At 39.4% G+C, this 25,480-nt stretch overlaps 2 protein-coding genes across 3 annotated transcripts; both read right to left on the bottom strand.

Annotated features, from left to right (window-relative positions):
• Window positions 1–618: 618 nt before the first annotated feature.
• On the bottom strand, window positions 619–14,918 carry p2rx4a (purinergic receptor P2X, ligand-gated ion channel, 4a). 2 transcript variants are annotated; one of them, XM_058416038.1, is made up of 12 exons: window positions 14,383–14,914; window positions 12,021–12,168; window positions 10,008–10,079; window positions 6,913–6,985; window positions 3,915–4,011; window positions 3,139–3,219; window positions 2,890–3,031; window positions 2,497–2,630; window positions 2,294–2,387; window positions 2,149–2,214; window positions 911–1,006; window positions 619–755 (listed from the first exon to the last, which is right to left on the bottom strand). In XM_058416038.1, exons 1-12 carry the CDS (start codon window positions 14,508–14,510, stop codon window positions 738–740), a joined length of 1,149 nt encoding a protein of 382 aa, XP_058272021.1. In that variant the 5' UTR covers window positions 14,511–14,914; the 3' UTR covers window positions 619–737. The 2 variants fall into 2 exon arrangements, with proteins under 2 accessions (XP_058272021.1, XP_058272022.1); XM_058416039.1 differs by lacking the exon at window positions 10,008–10,079 and having other exon boundaries at window positions 14,383–14,918.
• Window positions 14,919–17,657: 2,739 nt separating this feature from the next.
• On the bottom strand, window positions 17,658–24,528 carry gstt1b (glutathione S-transferase theta 1b). Its single transcript, XM_058416272.1, has 5 exons — window positions 24,335–24,528; window positions 21,845–21,932; window positions 20,120–20,270; window positions 19,822–19,998; window positions 17,658–18,127 (listed from the first exon to the last, which is right to left on the bottom strand). The coding sequence occupies exons 1-5, from the start codon at window positions 24,444–24,446 to the stop codon at window positions 17,930–17,932; spliced, it is 726 nt and encodes a 241-aa protein (XP_058272255.1). The 5' UTR covers window positions 24,447–24,528; the 3' UTR covers window positions 17,658–17,929.
• Between the last annotated feature and the right edge of the window lie 952 nt (window positions 24,529–25,480).

Raw genomic sequence — 25,480 nt, 5'->3', positions numbered from 1 at the left:
ACGTTCTCATGTCTGAGCATCTCCGCTACATAAGCAATAGATTCAACACAACTTTCAGCAACAAGCAATCCATATGCTAGTTTATCTATCTGAATACGAAAGCATCATTTCATTGTTTTTGTTTCAGAGTATGTTTAAATGCACACTCGCCTATATTCTCCCCATTTTACGAGGACAAAAAATGGACAATTGAGTCATGGGGAAGTGCTGGAAATGTAATGAAAGTCCATGTACATGCTGTGGAGTGGCATATGTGCTCTTAAAATTGCAGTAACCAATTATAGATTTGTTGCTAGGTTAAATTGTGTAACTTTTAGAGCACTCTTGCCAAGGCAAACTGGAAATTTTAGTGAGCTTTTTCCATCCCCACAACTGACTGCCTACTCTATTAAAACAGCATGCTGTATACGGAATAAGAACACAGCAGTTTGGCTAATTTCAGGGTCAGAAAAATGTAAAGAGGAAATCAATTAAACAGTGATATTTTCGCAAGAGGACATTACAGGTTTGGAAACACAAAGATAACAAAACATGTAAACTGCGCTGAAATAGACAGTACACAAGATTTACACAATTTATCAATATTAATTATAAAAAAAGACAGTTATCTGAGTGAGCTGGTTTTCATTTAGTTTAATTGATGCATAAAAATAACAAATGTTCAGCACAGAAAAACAGCAATATTAACATTGGTCAAAAAGCGTCCAGCAGATCTTCATGTCACGGCAGTGTTACTTCTATGGATCATTGATTAACTAATAGACAAAGAAAGAAACACACTAAATGAGCATTTATACAGAGTAGGTTGATGGTTAAGTCCTCAGTGTAATGTAGATTTAACAATGTATTAATGTATTAATTATGACAGACGTGTGGGGATAAAAAAAATTAGGAATGAAAAAGTACTCACAATTTCAAAGTCATCGACATAAGTATATTTCTGTTCTCTGTAATAGTGTCTTTTATCCATACAAGTCAGAGAAATGCAGTCACACACCACATTCACCTGGAAAACAACAACTATCCAACTTACAGGATGAATTTCATAAATAGATGATTAAATATTGAGCTGCTATAAAAGGCAACAGTACATTACATTTACAGCATTTGGCAGAAGTTTTATATCCTTAACGACATACATTCATCACATTTTATACAACAGAGCAATCAAGGGTTAAGGGCCTTGCTCAAGGGCCCAACATTGGCAGTTTGGTGGACCTGGGATTCAAACTCACAGTTTACTGATCAATAGTTCAACGCCTTAACCACGGAGCTACAACATCCCCCTTTCTCTACATTGTTTATCCTACTGGATCATGGGGAACCTGGAGTCTTTCTTAGGATATTCTGTGCACAAGGCAGGGTACACCTTGGACAGGATGCCAGTCTATCACAGGGCACAATCATACACACGCTTATTCACACTACGGACAACTTAGAGATGCATGTCTTTGTAATGGGAGAGGAAACCAATGTAACTGGGGGAAACCTCTGAGCCACAGGGAGAACATGCAGACTCCCCACACATGACAGAGGGAGGAATCGAACCCCTAACCCTGGAGGTGTGCGGCAAACATGCTACCACAAAGTCTCTGCCCCACGACCCCACCACCAAAGTACATAATGTACACACAGAATCATACAGAAATGGCTTGGACTTCCATTCACTATTGGTTAGTAACCAAGAGGCCAAAGTAACTCTGAGGGAACTGTAGAGATTATTAGCTTAGGAGAAGAGGTTTACAGAGAAGGTGGTGAGCCTTATGAATTCCCAGAAGGCATGCTAGAAACTCTGTTAGAGAGCAAACATGAACAAAAAATATGTTCACTTGTAACGCAATACTGTGTTTGGCAGAAACCCAATCCTGCTCATCACCCTGATAACACCATCAACCCGCCTGGTGGTGGTAGCAACAGAGAGCCTGGACCCCTTGGTTAAGTCAGTGTCTAATTTCCTTCCTTTCTGATCACAAACTTTTTGGACTTTTGAAATGTTTATGCAAACCACTGTATTACTATGAAATTGTCCTACTCCCACTTTCACTGATGTTCCAAGATGAGTCAAAATTGTGACTTTCCCTATTTTTTTTTTTACTTCCTCTTCTAAGATTAGTTTTGTAATTTCCAAATCCATACATCAGCACTTACCAGACCAAGGAGTGCCAAGCCAGCCCCGATGTTCAGCAGTGTCGGGATGATGTTGAATTTCCCCGCCTGTATAAGCAAAACACATTAATCATTTTGAAATCATTAAAACGGTGTTCGTTTTAGTAGACCTGAGAGAAACACTCACAGTTCCAAAGACCATAACATCGAAGCGGATGCCGTAACCTTTGATTAACGTCCTGATCTCCTGGTCATTTGCATTTCTGAAATATTTTGCAAACCTGTCATTTTGGACAGGGATATTTAAAAGAGAAACAGAGCAGAAAATACAGTTAATGTGCAGTAAATTCCAGAGATACATTTCTGTAACTTTATGATTATATAGCAAACCTGAAGTTGTATCCGGGAGCAACGTTGTCTGGATCTTTATTATCTAATCTTCGGAATGCATATTGAGGGATACACGACTTTTCGGACAAGTCCAGATCACAGTCCCAGCGGATCTGCACTCCCATGACTCCCCCCTGTGGATGGAGTTTAATTCATACATTCATTCTTTATATTTTTTTCAATTTTAATAATGATTTATGGAAATGAATATATAAAGTTTTGACATGAATATGTCAAGTTTTACTTTTTAATATCTGAAAAGTTACCACAAGCAATTAATTAAAAATCATTGTGAAGTATGAAGAGGTTTTTTTTTTTAAGAATGCAGTTCACATTTTTATTTTCTTATATAATATTTACTATAACATAATTAGCCTGAATTAGCTCTTCTACCTGAACTGCCATGGTTTGGAAATCCTCATTAGCCTCAGCCACGATGTCCCCGAGTCTAAAGATTGGGCAGTCTGGATCTGTAATACGGTTAAACACACACTTTGACAAGTAGGTGCTGTTTACATGGGGTAGTATGTTTCGTCTGTAAAGAAAAAAAAAGAAGCCAGAATATTTGCTGAGAGCCTGAATTCAAATGACAGAATAATGTTAATGTTGAAATATTGAACTGCACATAAAGTATCAACTTACTTGTTGAAATTGAATTTGGGGTATCGAATGTTGTTTTTTATTAGGACAGTGAAGTTTTCTGCTTCTGCCAGCATTGCAGGTCTAAGAGACAAAAAAGGGGAGTGTGTGATGAAAATCTGTTAGTCACAAACATTCACTTCTATTGGTCATTAATCGAAAATCTTTGATAATACGAACCCAACAGTTGTGAACTCGCTCTAATCAGGCAATTGTTTGGGCTGTACTACCTGCTGTACCACCATCCTGCCCAATTTGATTTACATTTGTATCTAAATAAATAATTGAGATTACTGAGATTAAAAGATTCATTAAAGTGATCAACAGATTTTGGCACAAAGACCACTAAATGATTGGTCAGGATCATTCCAGAGATCTACATCTCCATTTTCTTTATGATAGGATTAGACCAGAGGTGTCCAGTCTTATCTGGAAAGGGCTGGTGTGGGTGCAGGTTTCCATTTCAACTAAGTGTGAGCCAAACCTGCTTCTATTAAATGTCTACTGATTAAACAGGTGAAATCAGATGTAGCTCCTGACTGATAGGAAAGACAAACCTTGCACCCACACCAACCCTTGGTGGAAAAGATAATGGATAATGGACAATAAAAATAGAAATTCATGCTCTGTTTGGCAAGATCATGTGAAATCGTGGCTTTTTGGATGAGGAAGAAATATGTGAAGAGAAAGCAATTACAGAACTGACATACAGAACTGAAAAATGAACTCTACAATGTATCAAGAAGAGAAAGAAGAAGAAGAATTGAATAAGAATTTACTTTGGAGGATTATTGTTTTTCTCCAGAGGACACCAAGCATACACCTCACACGTCTTCTCTGACTCTGAGAACTTCACACACCTGCCAGTCTGCACACCTACAATAACAAAATAAATAATTGTATAAACTGCAACAATACACATTTAGCTAAAAATAATAGTTAACTGAAAATAATATCATTCTACAATCATGCAGCAACACAACTTGTCTTACTGTAATAAAAAGTAATACAGATAAAACAGAAGGTTAGATCTGTAACCATTGCTCTGTGAGTGAAGGAGGTCAGGGTGGATTCCCAGGGTAGCACTAAAGTATTCTTGTTTGTTTGCTTTCTTGCAGAGAACTGATAGAATAGATCGTTATTAACACACCATATGGCCCTATATTCAGTTGCAGAACCCTGGTTGCATACTTATCTTTAAGTATGGTGAAGATCACTATGTCTCACATATACATTACAGCACAGTGAAATTCTTTCTTCGCATATACCATCCTTAGGGGTTGGTGTCAGAGTGCAGGGTCAGCCATGATGCAGCACCCCTGGAGCAGGATAGGTTAAGGGCATTGCTTAAGGACCCCATGGTGGCAGCTTGGCGGTGTTGGGGCTTGAACCCCGATCTTCCGGTCAAGGACCCAGAGCCTTAACCAATTGAGCTACCAACCGGCTTATGTTGCACTATGTTGCCAGTTTTCCTAGTGTGTCCAGGAGGTAGCCATAAATTGTGTCAAATAATATATATTGGATGAAGGCATTCACACTTTATTTACGAAAAGGGCTAGCTTGGCTTTAGGTTTGACTTGACTGGAGGCCGTTTATGGTGCTCCCCATAACTCACAGATCTGGTTAGTGATGTGCCAGCATACGGTCACTTCCACATGACACTTAAGAGCCTTCACTGGAAACATGTCTGGCTTGGGCACATTACAGTATGGGTTTAGCCAAAACAGTGCCTACTTTGTGTGCTGACCGATAATGCTTGTAATTCAAGGAGTCATCTGGCTGTAGTGATGGCCTTGAAAATCTGTATTTTTTCATGCTTCAACTGTTTACCACAAAATTTTCCAAATCCCACTGCTGGACCATTGTTTGGCAAAGAGGTCAGAGATTTACGACATCTAGTATATTTTTGCTCCCAGCAGCAGATTGTCAGCTAGTCCCTGGTGTGCAGACAATGCTGCCACATACACATTCATGGACACCAAGGAAAGAAATACACATTTAGGTGACTGTTAAGAAAACACTGTTCACAGTGGAAGAAAAGGTCCAGTGTTTCACACCACCGTGACCAGTTAGATGCAAATTGGACAACTGTGTATCTATACATTTCTGTTTGCCCTGTTCCAGCAACACTCTTATGCAGGTGATCTTTATTAGCCAAAACTACCTACCATTAAAGTTTCCAATTCCTGGGTACATGAGTGCTGCAAGACTGCATAGGGAACTAAGATAGAGGAAATGGATCTTACATGACTCATCTTTAGCAGATACCAGCCAGGCACTTCTCCTCCATCCATATATCATTTCAATTGGCTCCTTCTGTTGTACAGACTGTACTACAGTCAGTATAGCCAGTTGGCATGACTCTGGCACCTTTATGGGGGAGGCTTTCATGTTCGGTGGTGGTTGACAAGGAACTATGTAATTTTCAGAAAGCCCTCTGTACCTTCAGCACTGTGTCCTGTATAACTCCCATCCATTTGCTGCTGGAATGGCGCCTTTGTGTCTATCACTCACTTAGCTGAAAGAATCAGTATTGGCAACTGGCAAGCACTGAGTTCTCTGGCGTACTATGTGTGTTTGTTGCTAGAGAGCTAGAGATTTCCAGATATCTACTACATGCAATGTTGGGATATCCCTGGTGGACCAGCAGCAGGATTCTTCACCCGCACCGCTGCAGCCAGGTTCAATTCCTGGGCAGGGAACCAACCCAACCATTGAGGGACTAACTCTTGGTGCCAGTCCCAAGCCTGATAAAAATGGGAGGGTTGCATCAGGAAATGCATCCAGCATAAACCTGTGCCAAATCACAACCTGCAGATCGGATCCGCTATGGCGACTCTGAACAGGGAGCAACGAATCAGGCTATGCATTTGTAAACAGTGCAATCATTTAATTAAATGGACATAAGTGTTACTAAACTTAATTGTTTCAACTCTAATGATGGTGTACCTAAATATAACCTAAATGTCCTGTCATATTTTAAATAGAAGGAGATGATCTATAGTAGCATTGCCGGTATAGCTGTATTACTGTCAGATGATCAGAAAGCTCCAGACTGAGTGGGCTCATTATTCATGTTTAGGGAATGAGGAACTGCCACAGAGTCTGTCTCTGTATGTGAGGTGATTGTAGACTGTTAAGCTCCTCTGAATCCTGCACTTCATTTTAATGCACCTAACAGCTTTTGCATTTGTCTCATGCCCAAAGCCAACTCTTCATTCCAGCATAATAATGAAAAGGCACACTTTCTTGCCAACCAGCAGCCGAGCAACCAAGCCTTCTTTCCATTTCAGTTCCTGCTCCAACATGGTGATAAAGGAGCTTACTTTTTCTTTCTAATGGCTAAGGGCTACTCACCCAACAATGACCTGGCTGTCAGCAGTGAATATTGAGCTTTATGCATCTTCAAAGTCCATACTTAAGACTAGGCTCTCTAAATGCTCGTCACAGGTGCTGTAGTTGTTAAAAGTTAGTGCTTAGATCATTGTCCATCATCCAAGCAAGGCTTGGCAGAACAGCTTGCATTTCTGACTCAAAGTTAGGATCTTCAGCAATTATTTTGCTACAGTATGAAACAACAAACAAAAAAATCTGCAACAAAATCATGAAATAATTAAATAAACAAATGTATACAGCTTTGACACTGCAGATTTACAGGGATGTTTTTGTGATGTTAGCAGGGATGTTTTACAGGTTACCCCAAATGATCACAGTCATGAAAGGACATGAAGAAAAAGATGGAAAGAAAAATCTTTTAAGTGTCTCCCAGGACATTACCATTTCGGCGACTGTCATGAAGTCCTCTCTTACAGTCTTGATCAGAGACACATGATGTTTCAGGTCCAGGATTCTGTAAGACAATTTGTAGAATAATTTCATTTATTAAAATTACTTTTGCATCTGAGTTTCTTCTTGAACTTTCAGGGCTGCAGTTACAATGCTGAGTGCATTTAGTGTCACCCACGAAACTCCATAAAACATCAAGCGCACAGAGACATAAAGACACAAAATGGCTTCTGAATGGTGAAATAAAATGCCAGAAAGGCAAAAATGGTAACAACAATGGTAACAACACTTGAAATCAATTGTCTTGTCTATGCGCTGGAAGTACTACACAGCATTAACAGTAGATGTACTTTCAAATGGAATCAACTTTTAATTTGGCTCTAATTCTCTGATAAAATTCATATCATTGTCCTCATAAGCCTGACTTAAATCTTCGTATACTGAGGTATTTGTTTAAGTGCAGCACGTCCTCCAATTAATTGGTTGCCTTCTTTTGTTAGAATTGAATGACTAGTTTTATTTGTCTTAATTTAAGGGTCTCTGTTGGCTCACTTTCTTTACTTTTTATACATTATTTCAGTAATGCCAATAATATTAAATGTCCAGGTTTTACTAATTTTTTAGTGGTACTCTTGGTCCCTGACTAACTGTTTCTGATAGACCACACATCAAAAACCTACTTTAACATATCACTCTGGATAAGTGGATCTGCCAAACACTGTAAACCTGGGTGTCCAGTGGTTCTCAAGATCTTCTGACCACTGAGATACCACTGCCCATAAAGGTTTGTTTTTTCCAAAACTAAGGCACATTCATAAATACCAAATGTAATATTATATATATATATATATATATATATATATATATATATATATATATATATATATATATACACACACACACACACACACACACACACACACACACATACACACACACAGCTGTGCTCATAAGTTTACATACCCTGGCAGAATTTATGATTTCTTGGCCATTTTTCAGAGAATATGAATGATAACATAAAAACTTTTCTTTCACTCATGGTTAGTGGTTGGCTGAAGCCATTTATTGTCAGACAACTGTGTTTACTCTTTTTAAATCATAATGACCACAGAAACTACCCAAATGACCCTGATCAAAAGTTTACATACCCTGGTGATTTTGGCCTGATAACATGCACACAAGTTGACACAAACGGGTTTGAATGGCTATTAAAGGTAACCATCCTCATCTGTGATCTGTTTGCTTGTAATTAGTGTGTGTGTATAAAAGGTCAATGAGTTTCTGGACTCCTGACAGACCCTTGCATCTTTCATCCAGTGCTGCACTGACGTTTCTGGATTCTGAGTCACGGGGAAAGCAAAAGAATTGTCAAAGGATCAGCGGGAAAAGGTAGTTGAACTGTGTAAAACAGGAATGGGATATAAAAGATATCCAAGGAATTGAGAATGCCAATCAGCAGTGTTCAAACTCTAATAAAGAAGAGGAAAATGAGGGGTTCTGTTGAAACCAAACCACGGTCAGGTAGACCAACAAAAATTTCAGCCACAACTGCCAGGAAAATTGTTCAGGATGCAAAGAAAAACCCACAAATAACTTCAGGTGAAATACAGGACTCTCTGAAAACATGTGGTGTGGCTGTTTCAAGATGCACAATAACGAGGCACTTGAAGAAAGATGGGCTGCATGGTCGAGTTGCCAGAAGAAAGCCATTACTACGCAAATGCCACAAAGTATCCCGCTTACAATACGCCAAACAGCACAGAGACGAGCCTCAAACCTTCTGGCACAAAGTCATTTGGAGTGATGAGACCAAATTGAACTTTTTGGCCACAACCATAAACGCTACATTTGGAGAGGAGTCAACAAGGCCTATGATGAAAGGTACACCATTCCTACTGTGAAACACGGAGGTGGATCGCTGATGTTTTGGGGATGTGTGAGCTACAAAGGCACAGGAAATTTGGTCAAAATTGATGGCAAGATGAATGCAGTATGTTATCAAAAAATAATGGAGGAAAACTCATCAGCCCGCAAGCTGCGCATGGGACGTACTTGGACATTCCAACATGACAATGATCCAAAACACAAGGCCAAGTCGACCTGTCATTGGCTACAGCAGAATAAAGTGAAGGCCATCTCAGACTCCTGACCTCAATATCATTGAGCCACTCTGGGGAGATCTCAAACGTGCAGTTCATGCAAGACAGCCCAAGAATTTACAGGAACTGGAGGCTTTTTGCCAAGAAGAATGGGCAGCTTTACCATCTGAGAAGATAAAGAGCCTCATCCACAACTACCACAAAAGACTTCAAGCTGTCATTGATGTTAAAGGGGGCAATACACGGTATTAAGAACTGGGGTATGTAAACTTTTTATCAGGGTCATTTGGGTAGTTTCTGTTGTCATTGTGATTTAAAAAGAGTAAACACAGTTGATTGATAATAAATGGCTTCAGCCAACCACTAATCAAGAGTGAAAGAAAAGTTTTTGTGTTATCATTTATATTCTCTGAAAAATGGCCAAGAAATCATAAATTTTGCCAGGGTATGTAAACTTATGTATATATATGCACACTGGAGGCAGCAAGATGGACAAAAACAGATTTGTTACAGTTTTTGTACAGTAGGAGGAAACCAGAGGACCCCAGAGAGAAACTCCACACAAACATAAAACCAAATTCAGACTCAAACTGGGAACCATGGAGCTGTGAAGCAGCAACAACCACTGTGTCGCTACTTCACAGCATTCATATCCATAGATTTTCCCAAAGAACAGAGTTTACAGATAATCAAAGCTATTTAGAACTGTGTAAAATCAGTATGAGAGACTAGCATGCAAGCGGTCTCTGTACGCAATATCTCACTTCCTGTTTCACAAGAAATGAGGAGATAAGCCAAGTCAAACAGCATGCACAGCGTAGACTGTGTTTTACTCACCCTTTGCTACATCCTGCTAAATGACAAGAAGCAAACAGCATGTAGATATGCACAATCACAGAGTTAACTGGAGATTGTGGTATTATGTTAGATATTATTAGTACTGCATTATCACATGGTGTACTTCGATGATCAGGAGTAAAAACTCACCTCAGCACATTGTGACTGTGTCTGGTTTGGTGTGATGTTCAGGTTTGTCAACACAAAGAAGGAGTTCTCCTCCTGACACAGAAAACACACACACACAATTTACTCACACAGGCCACATCTAAATGAAAACTGGCTTTAATCTGCCTCTTTAAAGGAACAGAAATTGTCACTTTTTTGCAATCTCTGCATCATGGTCATGCTACACTGAACTGCAATCTCTGTCTCTGTGTATTCTGACACCTTTCTATCAGAACCAGCATTAACTTCTTGGATTGCACCACACGGGCCAGCCTTTGCTTCCCTCGTGCACCAATAAGCCTTGGCCGCCCATGACCCTTTCTTGGACAACTTTTGATAGATGCAGACCGGGAAAACCCCACGAGAGCTGCAGTTTTGGAGATGCTCTGATCCAGTCGTCTAACCATCACAATTTGGCCCTCGTCAAACTCGCTTAAATCCTTATGCTTGCCTCTCTGTTTCTCACACATCAACTTTGAGGTCAAAATGTGTTTTGCTCTGGCACAGAATCTCCTCCATACAAAGAAAGCTAAAGTTACCTAAACGTTAAAAAAAAAACATGAAGTTAAATATAACATAACATAGAAATGAAGTAAAACTAAGCTTGTGCACAACCACAACACTGCACCAACCAGTGGAGCCCATACTAAAAGTTCAGCAGTTCATGCAGATCTATTAGTTTTATGTCTATTAGTGCATGTGCTACCACACCCCTTTCTACAAAGGATGGGAAAAAGAATAGTTTCTTAGATGCGTCACAATTTTTCTCTTTCACTGATGCACAAAATTCCAGAATTCAACTTTACATTAATGACTTTCATTATTATTATTAACAACACTAAAAGTATATAAAAATACACTATGCCTAGTTCTTTTCATGATAGATAAAAATGATTAATATTACATATCAGAAGCCTAATAATAATAATAATAATAATAATAATAATAATAATAATTTGGAGTCACTGAAGAAATACTTAAAGAAATCAGGGACTCGTTTAACCACCGAGAATAATTTTGAAGCACCCTGAATCAAATTCATTCCCACTCCTTTATCCTGCATTCCAGTGCTGTTTTACACACCTTCTCCTCTTCAACTAGCCAGTGACAATCCTTTCACTGTCACTGTCATAAAGAGCTTACTGTCTGTGATGAAAAATATGTTTTATCACATTGTTAAATGATTGAAGGACAATAGAGCAGCAAGCTGTCAACAACAACATTTATCCAATGATCCAGTGACATATGCTTTCATATACTCTGACCAGGCATAACATTATGACCACCTGCCTAATATCAATATCAATGAGCCTTGGTTGCCCATGACGCTGTCGCCGGTCCACTGCTGTTCCTTCTTTGGACCACTTTTGATAGATACTGACCACTGAACACCCCACAAGAGCTGCAGTTTTGGAGATGTTCTGATCCAGTCTTCTAACCGTCACAATTTGGCCCTTGTCAAACTCACACAAATCCTTATGCTTGCTCATTTTTCCTGCTTCTAACACATCAACTTTGAGGACAAAATGTTCACTTGCTGCCTAATATATCCCACCCACTAAAAGGTGCCATGATGAGGAGATCATCAGTGTTATTCACTTCACCTCTCACTGCTCATAATGTTATGCCTGATTGGTATGCAGGATTTAAGATTAGCTTTCTCTGTAGAACAAAAGAATGATATAATTTAACTGAGTTTATTTAAATGTTGTTGTTGTTTTCTGTAATATCGGTTATTCTCTCTGCTTGGTGGTTCGCACATTAACTGCTTACCAAGCTGAAGAGGAAACTGAATATGTAAAACTACCAAGCTATCACTCTTCACTCTCACCTTATATTAAACTGCTTCCAACTACGTACTTCTCTTCTAAACTGGTTAGGGGAAGTTGACAGTGGAAGCTGAAAACAGTACTGGAACATAGGGCTTGTCTGACCACAATCCAGGTTTTGCTAGGTTATCTACAGTACCTTTTCTTTCTTAGAACAATGGACTACCTGAGGGGGCACAATGTAGTCAGCCTCATCCCAGATGCGCAGGCCCAGGTCCGTTGTGTTGGTCAGTGCTAGACCTTTGACCTTGGTAGTGACTGAGCTGATGACGGTGTCAGTGTCCTGGTAGCCTTTCTTCAGAACACACACATATCTGTGCAGATTCATTTTCGGAGACAGACATTAGAAATGAAATTACTACTAAGCGCATACACACACACACAGCTTTACATCACATTGCATTTTGTATAGACAGACAGAGAGACAGAGAGAAGCAAGCAAATACAAATGACATTACGGTTATGTTTAATTTTTGGGCCAATTTTGTCCTTTGGAATATTTTCCCCCCAATACAGAATGTGAAACCTCCACCTCCACCTGAGAATAGCTGTTTTCCCTGCATCACTTGTTTACCTGCATGCCAAACATCAAGCTGTAACAAATCTAATGGATAGAAAGCAGGAGTTTGGCTTCTGAATAAAAGAAAACCCTGCCCTCTATCATGTCCAATGCAAGGTTTCTGACCATAAAAAGGGATGAATATACAAACCGTAGTCTCACACCAACTTGAAAATAATAGGGGCCACTGTTAGGATTATGATATCTGATTTCTTCAGTGCTTTTAACACCTTCCTGCCTTTCTTACCCTGACCAGATTAATGTCTCCAGGATCAAAGACTGACCACCAGACCACAGTTTGTAAGACTCCAGAACTTTGTGTCTTCCTTACCGAAGTCTTCCTTTCTCTTCACTCACTATTTACTGGACATCTGGGAAGAAAAACTACTGCATAAATGATTACTCGTCCATTGTAGGGTGCATTGAATCAGAGTACAAGAGGATGGGGGAGAACATTTGTCTTGTGATGCTGGGAAAAGCACCTCCAGCTCAACAAGCATTACAGATTTCCATTATGATACCAGTCGCAATCCAGGGGAAGGATGTGGAGACAGTGCTTTCTGACCAGTATGTCAGGATCTACCCAAAAAAGGACTAGACTGAAATGACAATAGGATGCAGAAGAAATGCCAGAGCCAGAGATTTGCTTTTAGGAGTTTCAGGTCTTTCAGTCTATGGCCTGTAGAGTGTGTTCTCTTCTACTGTGGTCTGCTTTGGTGGCAGCATCACTGCAGGGGTCACCACGCTCCGCAGTAAAAAAAAAAAAGGATCATCACAGATTGGTTGTTCCCATCAACCAGTCACTGATCACCATTGTTCCCATCAGCCAAACATTTATTAAATGCTTGAAAATGTTTTGAAAAGTTTTGAGTTTCCTTCTTTAAGAAATAAATTATAATATATGCAATGTTTTCCATTCTAATAATACTGTATTCTATTTTATTCACACATACACCGATCAGGCATAACATTATGATCAGTGAGAGGTGAAGTAAATAACACTGATTATCTCCTCATCATGGCACCTGTTAGTCAATGGGATATATTAGGCAGCAAGTGAACATTTTGTCCTCAAAATAGATGTGTTAGAAGCAGGAAAAATGGGCAAGAGTTAAGAATTTGAGCGAGTTTGACGAAGGGCCAAATTGTGATGGCTAGACGACTGGATCAGAGCATCTCCAAAACTGCAGCTCTTGTGGGATGTTCCTGGTCTGCAGTGGTCAGTATCAATCAAAAGTGGTCCGAGGAAGGAACAGTGGTGAACTGGTGACAGGGTCATGGGCGGCCAAGTCTCACAAGGCTGGCCCGTGTGATCCGCTCCAACAGACGAGCTACTGTTGCTCAAATTGCTGAAGAAGTTAATGCTGGTTCTGATAGAAAGGTGTCAGAATACACAGTGTATGATGAGTCAGGGCTGTTTTGGCAGCAAATGGGAGACCAACATAATATTAGAGCAGTGGTCATAATGTTATGCCTGAGGGGATGACCCCTTCCTGTTCCAACATGACTGCACACCAGTGCACAAAGCAAGGTCCATATATACGTCGATAAACGAGTTTAGTGTGGAGGAACTTGACTGGCCTTCACAGAGTCCTGATAGACCTGAACCCTGATAGAACACCTCTGGGATGAATTAGAGCGGAGTTATTCTGATAGAAAGGTGTCACAATACATAGTGTATGATGAGCCAGGGCTGTAAAAGGGGGACCAACACAATATCAGAGCGGTGGTCATAATGATATGCCTGGTCGGTGTATATCCTTATTATATATGCGAATCATGATAAGCGAATAATTTCAATGAATCAATGAATATGCAAATTAGCCCGCGTGATGCCTGAGGAAATTCTTCCACTGCTTATGGCTGAATTCAGAGTTGGTGTATAAAACAAAATCATGCGAGATTAAGCGTCTTGTCTATTTGAAATACATGTAAATAATCAAAAATACTCGGAGAATAATACACTTACCCAACGATGTATGCTATTACCAGAGCCTGGGCCAGGCGGTTAACAGCTCCCACTTTCTTACTCCGGATCACTAAGATTTTGGGAGTGGAATAGTCGAAGAAACACTGAGTGACTGAAGAACACACCATGCTGTTTCTCTGAGAAACTTTCCCAGTTTTAATTAGCTGAATTATCGCCTTGTGACAAATACACAGTTTCGTCTCCTCGCCTTAGTGAAAAAGTCACATGTTTAGTGACTAACACAGAGAGCGCTAACTGGTCCCGCTGAGCTCTGAACTGCCAGACTGGGATAAACTTCCTTTAGCGTTAACTTTCGGTTTCGATGATGAGTCAAAAAAACGGATTTAAGGAGAACCTGTGATTCATACGAAATAAGACCTATTCGACTGTTATTGTTAGCACCTAAATTCCTCAGCACTTTCTAATCCCTAACAGTTAAAAGTTAGGTTCTTCAGCGAAGCCTGAGAAATGAATGGAGGCGCCATTTTGAAGAACTTTATCTCCAAAATATATTCACACCGTCCAGCATTTCGCTCTTTCTCTTGTTCGAATTTTCAGTTCACATTAAAACACTCCTGAAGTGTAGGCAAAATGTCGTCGGCAGATGGCGATATTTAGTGACTGGTACAAGCACTTCTCTATATAATCATACTCTATATTTTGCCAAAAGTTTTGGGACACCCCTCCAAATCATTGAATTCAGGTGTTGTTTTTCAGGGGTTGGGCTTGGCCCCTTAGTTCCAGTGAAAGGAACTCTTAATGCTTCAGCTTCATACCAAGACATTTTGGACAATTTCATGCTCCCAATTCTGTGGGAACAGTTTGGGGATGATCCCTTACTATTCCCACATGACCACACACCAGTGCACAAAGCAAGGTCCATAAAGACATGGATGAATGAGTTTGATGTGGAGGAATTTGGTGTGGAGGACTGACCTCAACGTGATAGAACACTTTTGGGATGAATTAGAGCGGAGACTGCGAGCCAGACCTTCTCGTCCAACATCAGTGCCTGACCTCACAAATGAGCTTCTAGAGGAATGGGCAAAAATTCCCATAAACACACTCCTAAACCTTGTGGAAAGCATTCTCAGAAGAGCTGAAGTTGTTATAGCCGCAAAGGGCGGGTCAACTCCATATTACATTCATGTGGATGTAAAGGCAGACGTGCCAGTTTTGGAATAGCTCAGAGTCTTCTATCGTGTTGAGGTCAGTACTCTGTGTAGGCCAGTCAAGTTCTCCACACCAAACTCACTCATCCGTGTCTTTATGGACTTTGCTTTGGGTACTGGTGTGCAGTCATGTTGGAACAGGAAGGGGTCATCCCCAAACTGTTCCCACAAAGTTGGGAGCATGAAATTGTCCAAAATATCTTGGTATGCTGAAGCATTAAGAGTTCCTTTCACTGGAAGTAAGGGGCCAAGCTCAACCCCTGAAAAACAACACCTGAATTCAATGATTTGGAGGGGTGTCCCAAAACCTTTGGCAATATAGTGCATCTGTTCCTATACTTTTGCTCACCTAATATTTCGGTGATCTCATTCAAAATGTTCTGTGTTTCGTGTTAACACATCTGTATTTATATATATTTTAGGAAAACAAAAATCCTAAATTTTCATCCTTTTGATCTCTGACTTGAACTGACTTGGCAATGTTGTTTCAATAGTTTTGGAGGAGATTGTATATTATATAGGACTGTCTCTTTCTCAATAAACCTGAGACAGATATTTGACACAGACCATTGTTGCGTAATTGTGAAGTACAAGAAAAAATTCCAGGAAACGCTGTGTACTCTAGCTTTGCACCACCAAGTATGCAATGGGTCATAGTCTTCTAAATATTTGCATTTGTTTCATATCCCAGTATTTAATTGTTAATGTGCATGCTAATGAAATATGGCATTAGTTTGTCATTTAAACCAATATGTGAGTCATAATTTATAAGTAACTTATGCACCTTTGACCTACCTTTTCGTTTCTTGTTTGCTAGACATTACACAGAATGATTCTCAAGTGAACAGTAGTTGTATATTTACAGGTGTTCCTGTTTATGTGCCCAGTTTGCCTTGAATGACAAAAATATGAATGTATAATTAAAGAACCTTGAACTACTAGCCATATTTTCGTCTTCTAACTCTAAGTATAATACTATAACTGATTATTCAAGTGATACTGAATAAAAGTTAATTTGCAGATCTCATGCATTTCAGTTATAGTGATAGTACTACTACTAGTTCTGATTTGTATTCAATGATAAACAACTGACTCCAAATCTAATCTTTCCATCTTTCTCTTGAGGTGACAGTCGTCGTTTGATTATCAGTGCATCATTCGCAGAAAGCTATAGTAAGGATATGCTTTAACCATAGATTGACAGTCAGTGTGAATAGTAAAGATCATCACATGACAAAATTCAGTGTTCAACAGAATCACTGCAGCAACGACATACTTTCGGAGGTTAATTGTATCTGTTTATCTATGCTTGCTGTTGTAATTGATGAATCTATCTCTATAAAAAGGCCAATGTTAGTGTTTACACCTGTCCTCAGTATTTGTAATTAGTGTGGGAAATTTGCAGAGTTCACATGAAGGTCTATCAGCCAATCATTATATAACAGTAACATGACCATTCATGTGGAAACTCCGGATGCAAAGATCAGTATCAAATTTGAACTTGACTTTACCCTAAACTATATCTGATGATAATGGTCACTCAGCCTCAATGCTTTGAGAAGAATTTACACTCCGTTATGTCTTTTCAAATGTTTCTGTAGTTTTTCATCCTCATACTAAAGACAAGCCAAGTCCCAAATGGTGCAGGAGTTCAAATGTTTTTTTAATGAAAGCCTGAACATTCAATATCGGAGTGCTGAGACTCTCTGGAAACTCTGGAAGTTTCTAGAAACTGACAAAGCATGCAATGCATCCAGATTGTGTTTTTTCTAACGTTTTTCGTAATGAGTACTTGCATAAAACGTTCCGTTGCTGTACAACCAAACTTTGGCATTTTAGGATGAATTATTAATACAAGAGGAAAGCCACAGCTGTTGTTTTTCCTTCTCCTGTACAGAAAACTGCATACAAGGCTGATTTAACACCAGCTTTCAGCTGCAGGAAACATGTTAAAATCACACTCACATTCCTCACCGCCCAGCTCTTTCCTCAAGAGTAATAAAGAATTTGCTGGAACAATACTCTAAAGACTCAGTTTGCTTCACGGTCAATAAGAGTATAAGAATTTGAAATTGGAGGAAATGAAATGGAGAAACTCTGGGGTACTGCAGATTTACAGGGTTTAATTAACAGTGTAATGCTAATACAAAAGCAAATGCATACAATCTATGCAAATGCATACATTGGAAAACAAATGGTTCAGGTTAATGGTCTAAAATTGTCTGCTCTGAACTCTCGAAATTTTTACAGACTTTTTTAAAGATCCTATCACTATTGATAACATCATTGCTTCTGAAATACAAAAATTTCACACCAATGGTGATGATGAGTTTGAAATGAGACAATGGTTGTCTATTGATTAAAATGTTATGTTCTTATAGGAATATTTTGAGGATCTTGGCTTTGAAATGCTGCAGTTTGCTGCCATCCATGTTATTTGCCATTTCCTGGGCTGCAAGGATTTCCCGATGAGCTTCGTCAAACAGTTCAGCGCCGATCGCAGCCCGAACTCTGTCCTTCCATGCGCTCAGTTTGGGACGCCCTTCAAAGACATCTAAACCAGCACCTACAGGCTGAGAGCCATAACAGAAAATGGTGGGTTACATGCTGAGAGGTTGAAATCCAGGGCAGTTTCCTTGCTGACTATCAACAACAGTATCATCAGTTTGTGATCATGACCTCATTTGTATGACCACACAATGACAGACAGCACTCAACTAATGCAAATTCCCCACTTTATTCAGACCGAGAATCACTCAGAGTGTTAGTCCTGTTCTTTATTAACAGATAAAAAGCTCTGTTCTATACTGCTCTATAAAGGATGAAAAATCGATCCCTTAAAGATACTTAATACTGTATTCAGTTGAGTGTAAGGATCACGCCACCTCACAGTACATGAAGCAACAATGTGAACCCCTGGTTGGCAAAACTAACCAAAAAGGAAGCATACACCCTGTAAATGTGAACGCTGTTAAATTGTATGTGAAAGCAGAACAATATGTGGCATTTCATCCATTTTTCTGATATTAACTTAAATAGTGTTTGATGTGCTTTTGAATTTTGAGTCAGTTACAACATGAAGAAAATGGAACACCAAGGTACAGCAAGGACCACCAGGGTCAATGGGTTGCTTTGGGTTCACTTGGTCTAAGCAAGAAATTTCCAGCTTTTTAGTATGTGCAATAGCAGTGTTGGTTGCATAATCAGGTTTACTTTTGGGCAAAAAGTGCAAGCAAACCAATCATTTAACCAAACAGAATCTGGTGACTAGATTTTTGAGGTAGAGGTAGATGAATTTTAACTTTAGTCACTTTATTAATAGTAGTAAAGGACATCTAAAGGAACATGATGACATTTTGAGGCAGCAAGTTTTGAACAGAAGGTTAATCTAGTGCCTCTCAAGCTCTGTATTAAAATGGAGGCAGATGGTGTAGTGTTTTTGTATCAGGTTTCCAGCAATAGCGTTGTAGCATGTCTTTTTTTTGGTGATCTACTGCACTGTACTGCCTGTAGGATTTCTGTACCATTATAATACTCTCTTTAAGGACCATAAGCATCTGTACCTGGTGTTTGGTGTTCCATATTCACTGTAGTGCTGTGTTTCACAAACCTTTGGGTCAGGTTCTTTATATTGCTTGTCACATAGATTGTTTGCAAAGGTTCACCACTTGTAAGACCAACAGTGTATGTAATGGTGGGATTATTTTAAACCTCTGATCAGTGGTGAAAATGTAAGAAAAGTAAAAAACAAATGCCATGCTACATTTATTTTTGTTCTTGCTGAATACTTGGGAAATATGTGGGTACAGGGATTCATTCAAATGAAGCAAAAGCCACACCTGAGTGTTTAAATTTATGGAATCAGGTGTAGATCCTGTTTGAGCAGAACGAAACCTAAATTTCCAATTGGGATGAATAAAGTATATATATATATATATATATATATATATATATATATATATATATATATATATATATATATATATATATATATATATATATATATATATATATATATATATATATATATGTATGTATGTATGTATGTATGTATCTATCTATCTATCTATCTATCTATCTCTCTCTCTCTCTCACACACACATACACACACCTACATAGTGATGATGCTCATGGTATATTATTCCAACTATCCATATACAATATGGTCTTCAGTTTAGCTCATGACCGTAAATATGTTTGCCTTGCATTCTTTTAATGACATGAAATTGTTCTTCTACACATTTACACAGAAAGTGTAAATTTGTACCTGCATGATTTCCACAATCGCGACCAGATCAGCCAGTGAGATCTCCTCTCCTGCAAAGAATGGTCTGTCTTGAAGGAACTTTTCCTCTATGAGCTTCAGTGAGCTATCGAGATCCTCTATAGCTGCATCCATCTTTTCTTTGGGAATCTCAACACCCATAACCTTAGGAATCATGAGCTGGAGACAAAAAATTTGCAATTAAATCACTGCCACTATTTTGAAACTAAACTACAATTAAACACCAGAGAAAATGCTTGTTTTGAGACCTTAGACTTCGATTAGCCCGGTGATCTCTCACCTTTAGCCAGAGTATCTTGGACCCATGGGGTCTCATAGCTGAATGCTGCCATGCCAGATACTCATTCACCCGCGCTCTCTTCTGCAAGTCAGCTGGGTACCAGTGATCCGGAGTGGCATATTTCTCCGCCAGGTACTGCATAATGGCAATACTGAAGGAAAGAGAGTATAGAGCTTTTTACTTTTCACCAGTCTTGCAAAGTACTTGGTAACATGACAGCAGATCTTTTCCTGCAAAAACATCAACAAATATTTATTATCTTCCTTACTCACCACTAACTGAAAAAAAGCCCTGATTTCAATCCTGATTCTACATCTTTCCCTGAAAAACTCACCGTGTCAGAATGCTAATTTTCTCCTAGAAAAGTGCAGAGATCCAGAGGGACAGTAGCCTTCAAGATTATGAAGCTTGTGACCAGAAAAAGTGTGCAAATCAGATATCAGATGCTACATTGCTTGTTGAAAGAGTGTGTCTAAAGCTGAGACAATCCAGCAAAAACAGTGATGCCCACAGTGATGTGCTAAAAGCTAACATACGATCTTCACCCTTCCTGCTATGTGTGAGAGGTCAGAGGAAAATGACCAGGCTGATTCAAGCTGACAGGAAGACTCAAATTAGCGCTCTTTACAACCGTGATGAGAAGAAAAGCAGCTTAAAACACTCAACCTGCTCGAGGCAAAGATTTACAACATAAACAGCACATTGCTTTGGCATGATGTAATCTAGCTGAGATTCCTTATCGGTTTCTTGCCTAATGCACAAAGGCAGGAAGTATACCTTGGCATGGGAGTGTTGAGTCTTAACATTTTAAACACGTTTAACATCAAGCAAAAAATACAAATGAAATGGAGCCATAGTCGTGATTTATTACGCAGGATGTGCATTTCAGTTTACACCAGACGCAATATTTACGCATCTATTCTAAGACTGTGTAAATCAACCAAATATCAATTTCAAATTCTACTTGTCACATACACAGTTGTACATAGTAAGACATGCAGTGAAAGTATTACAGAAACAAAAATAAATATAGTTAAAAATGGAATTTAAAAGTGAAATGAAATAAAACATGGAAATAAAATGTTTTAGCTCTACATGGAAAATTAAACAGACAAAAAATAGAAAAATGTAGCGGATCAATACAATACAATGGCTGATATAAATATTGGTTTGCTGTGTATGTAGAAAGTGCAAATGCGTGTGCAGGTTTAGGCAAACTGTCTGTACTCAGCCATCAGATTATAATATGCAATGTGTCACCACAAGTTTATTATTTCGAAGCTTAGCACAAACCTGTTTTTCACATGACGGTTTTAAATGCAATAGCAGTGCCTCTTCTAATGTTTCAATGAGCTTTTCATTACAGTATAACAGTGCTCCATCTCCTTGCGAGACAGACAACACAGCCTGTGTTATTCAGAACAACCAAAGCCTTTCATTTGCCATTAGGTTTTGTCCAGTAGGCAACCACAACAATCTTTATAAACTTGTGATCATCACCAGGGAATGTTTTTCTGTTAAGAATCTGTTGAGATTTTGAGCTGTGAAAAGAACCAAAAAATATCGACCTATAGCTTCTACAGGCAAATAACTAATATACTGTGTTTTCATTTCATTTCTTTGTGTGACCTTCTCATGCACTTATAAATAGCTTAAAAATTTACACATCTAGTTAATACTGCTTTATTTTTTTCAAATGACGGACATTTGTTGTAAAACACACACCTTTCCCCCATGCAAAAATCTCCATCTCGGATAGCAGGTACTTTTCTCATGATGTTGATCTTGCCAAAATCTTCCCCATAATGCTCACCTGGAAAACAAGACAGCTTTATTAAAAATAAACTGTTTTTTAAAAAAATACCAACACACACTCACACACAAATTATAGCCTGGCAAATCGCTTCAGCAATTCATGAGTAGAAACATACTGTATGAATGGTCAAATTACTGATTATTTTATTAGATAAAGACACATCTACATTTACATACATACACCGATCAGGCATAACATTATGAGCAGTGACGGGTGAAGTGAATAACACTGATTATCTCCATCATGGCACCTGTTAGTGGGTGGGATATATTAGGCAGCAAGTGAACATTTTGTCCTCAAAGTTGATGTGTTAGAAGCAGGAAAAATAGGCAAGCGTAAGGATTTGAGCGAGTTTGACAAGGACCAAATTGTGATGGCTAGATGACTGGATCAGAGCATCTCCAAAACTGCAGCTCTTGTGGGGTGTTCCCGGTCTGCAGAGGTCATCTATCAAAAGTGGTCCAAGGAAGGCACAATGGTGAACTGGTGACAGGGTCATGGGCGGCCAAGGCTCATTGATGCAGGTGGGGAGAGAAGGCTGGCCCGTGTGATCTGATCCAACAGATGAGATACTGTTGCTCAAATTGCCGAAGAAGTTAATGCTGGTTCTGATAGAAAGGTGTCAGAATACACAGTGCATGAAGGGTTATTTTGGCAGCAAAAGGGGGACCAACACAATATTAGGCAGATGGTCATAATCTCATGCCTGGGTGGTGTATGTGCCTTTAAAATCACCATGATTTGATTCCGTACAGCATGTTGTGACATATTTGCTCTGACACAGGAGTCCGAGTGATAGTGTGCTGAAGTGTTTGACTGATTAAAACAACAGCCAACAACATTCAAGCATCAAGCACGACCACACTGAGTCTAAACACACCTGACGGTAACTTGGTGAACTTGCCAAATGTAGAGAACAAAAAAGAGTTTTGAAAACTCTATGCTTTTTTTTCCCCCAACTCATTTTTAGTCATGCCTGTCCATTTTACTGTATCCCAAATGACAAGGTGATGAGTGTTTTTGGAGATATGCTTGTACATGTTTGAGCTGCGTTCGACTGTTATACAGTGCCAACGGTAACAAAGAGCTGTGGGACTGTCACTGGGAGGCACCTAATACAGGGGTGTCCAATCTCATCCAGAAAGGGCCGGTGTGGCTGCAGGTTTTCATTCCAACCAAGCAGAAGCTACACCTGATTCCAACTGGCTGATCAACAGATCTTTGCTCTCAGTAGGCTTCTGCTCAGTTGGAATGAAAGCCTGCACCCACACCGGCCCTTTGTGGATAAGATTGGACACCCCTGACCTAATAGATCTGAGTGATAAGCTTATAGCTAAAGAATTATTTTTATTTGTATATACTGTTGTCTAGCTCAGGGGTGTTCAATCTTATTCACAAAGGGGCAGGGCGGGTGCAGGATTTTGCTCCAATCCAGCAGGAACCACACATAATTCCACCTGTTCAATGAGTTGATCTTAGCTTTCGAAAAAACTAAGAATCGTAGCTTTTTGCTTGCCTGGAAGGAAAACTTGAACCCACCCTGGCCCTTTTGCAGACTGGAGAAGATTTGAACACCCCTGGTGGTTAGACAGCGTTTGGATATAACCACAACTGAGCTCTGTGTTCCAGATGTTCATCATGACATCATGTTCTTGATCGGTCTGAGGTAGTGGGGCATTCTGGCAAGTTGATAAAATATGTTTCTGTAGATGTCACATAACTTCAAACTTGACCAAAATCCTTCCTCTTTTAAGTGAGCTGAAAATAAATGACAAAAAAAGCAGCAGTAAAGGAGAAGAACCATGCCTTAAAAAGAAGAATCGCTGTTAAAAGAAAAAAGAAAAAAAGCAGGGGCAGGACATATACAGTCTAGAGAGCATTTCATTTGGTGGAAACATGACTAGTACATGATGTCTCCCTGGAATATCAAACATTTATCAAAAATATTTTTTTCTGTTGCATTTTTGAACACTATAAAAGTGGGTGTCCACAACACAGGCACAAAAACCTCCAAAACACATGTTAAGCTAAGGAATCTGGGTCTAAAGCCATGACTGTGCTGTATTGTTGCGAAGACATGTGTGAAATGTCACACACAGACAAGTTTTGCTTGAAAAGTAAAATAAAAAACAAACTCAAGGTTTTCTTAGGAATCATGTCAGCAACGCACGTGCAGATGTTAAAAACATCTGCATGACGTTAAAATCATACAAATTTGTATATTAAAATTCTACACACGTCCTGCAAATCACTGCATTTGTACGAAATAAGGATCAAACATGCAAAATTACGTTTATACAGCACATAGTAATGCACTATATAAGGCATAGTGTTAATAAGTAACACTATCATGTAGTTTAGGACGCAATCTGAAATCTGACGCAAACTCTGCAGCATACCTGCCATCAAAGACAGCTTCTTGTACTCAAACGGGATGTTGTTCTTTTTGGCGAAGATGTAAACCGAGCGACAAGGCTGAGAAATAAGGTCCAAATAAATTTCCAACACCATTTTTACTGGGTTTGTACTGATTCCCTTCACGTCTCTTGCAGCACGAGAAGCACTTTCGTAACTCGAACTTCTACCCCACACGACTCAAACATATAAACTAAAGAACACGCCCCTTTACAACCATTTGAGGAATCCTCTGTCAATCATAGATCCCCCCCGAGTAAGACCCACCCACCTAACAGCTTCATACACGTGTTACTACTTTCAACTATTCCGTTACTTTGTGTGTAATTTTATTGTTTCCTCAGCGGAAGCATCCATTTGGAACTCCGATAATTAAGGCTTTAACATTCATTTTTGATTTACAAACCCAAATCTTAAAAAAAACGTTTCTCAGACTGAAACAGTTCATTTCATTCATTCAGTGGATCTAGAGCCTATTCTGGGAACACTGGGCTCGAGGGAGAAGACTTCACCCAGATTACTATGTTTAGACACCTGATACACCCATCAGTCTTAACTTTATGACCACTGACAGGTGAAGTGAATAACACTGATTACTGTGACTTGACCAGTCAGGGTGTCCATGCTGACCCCATGTGCACTGCTGAAAGTGCCAACAATGGGCACGTGAGCATTAAGACTGGACCACGGAGCAATGGAAGAAGGTGTCCTGGTCTGATGAATCACGTTTTCTTTTACATCACGTGGATGGCCGAGTATGTGTGCGTTGCTTACCTGGGAACACATGGCACCAGGATGCACTATAGGAAGAAGGTAAGCCGGTGGAGGCAGTGTCATGTTTTGGGCAATGTTCTGCTGGGAAACCTTGGGTTCTGTCATCCATGTGGATGTTACTTTGACAAGTACCACCTACCTAAGCATTGTTGCAGACCATGTACATTCTTTCATGGAAACAGTATTCCCTGATGGTTGTGGCCTCTTTCAGCAGGATAATGCACCGTGCCACAAAGCAAAAATGGTTCAGAATGGTTTGAAGAGCACAACAACGAGTTTGAGGTGTTGACATGGCCTCTGAATTCCTCAGATCTCAATCCATGGGATGTGCTGAACAAACAAGTCTGATCCATGGA

This window comes from Hemibagrus wyckioides, linkage group LG18 (assembly GCF_019097595.1).
Source record: "Hemibagrus wyckioides isolate EC202008001 linkage group LG18, SWU_Hwy_1.0, whole genome shotgun sequence".
NCBI classification, from domain to species: Eukaryota; Metazoa; Chordata; class Actinopteri; order Siluriformes; family Bagridae; genus Hemibagrus; species Hemibagrus wyckioides.
The sequence above is the reverse complement of the archived record's forward strand: the minus strand, read 5'-3'. Positions and strand labels throughout refer to the sequence as shown.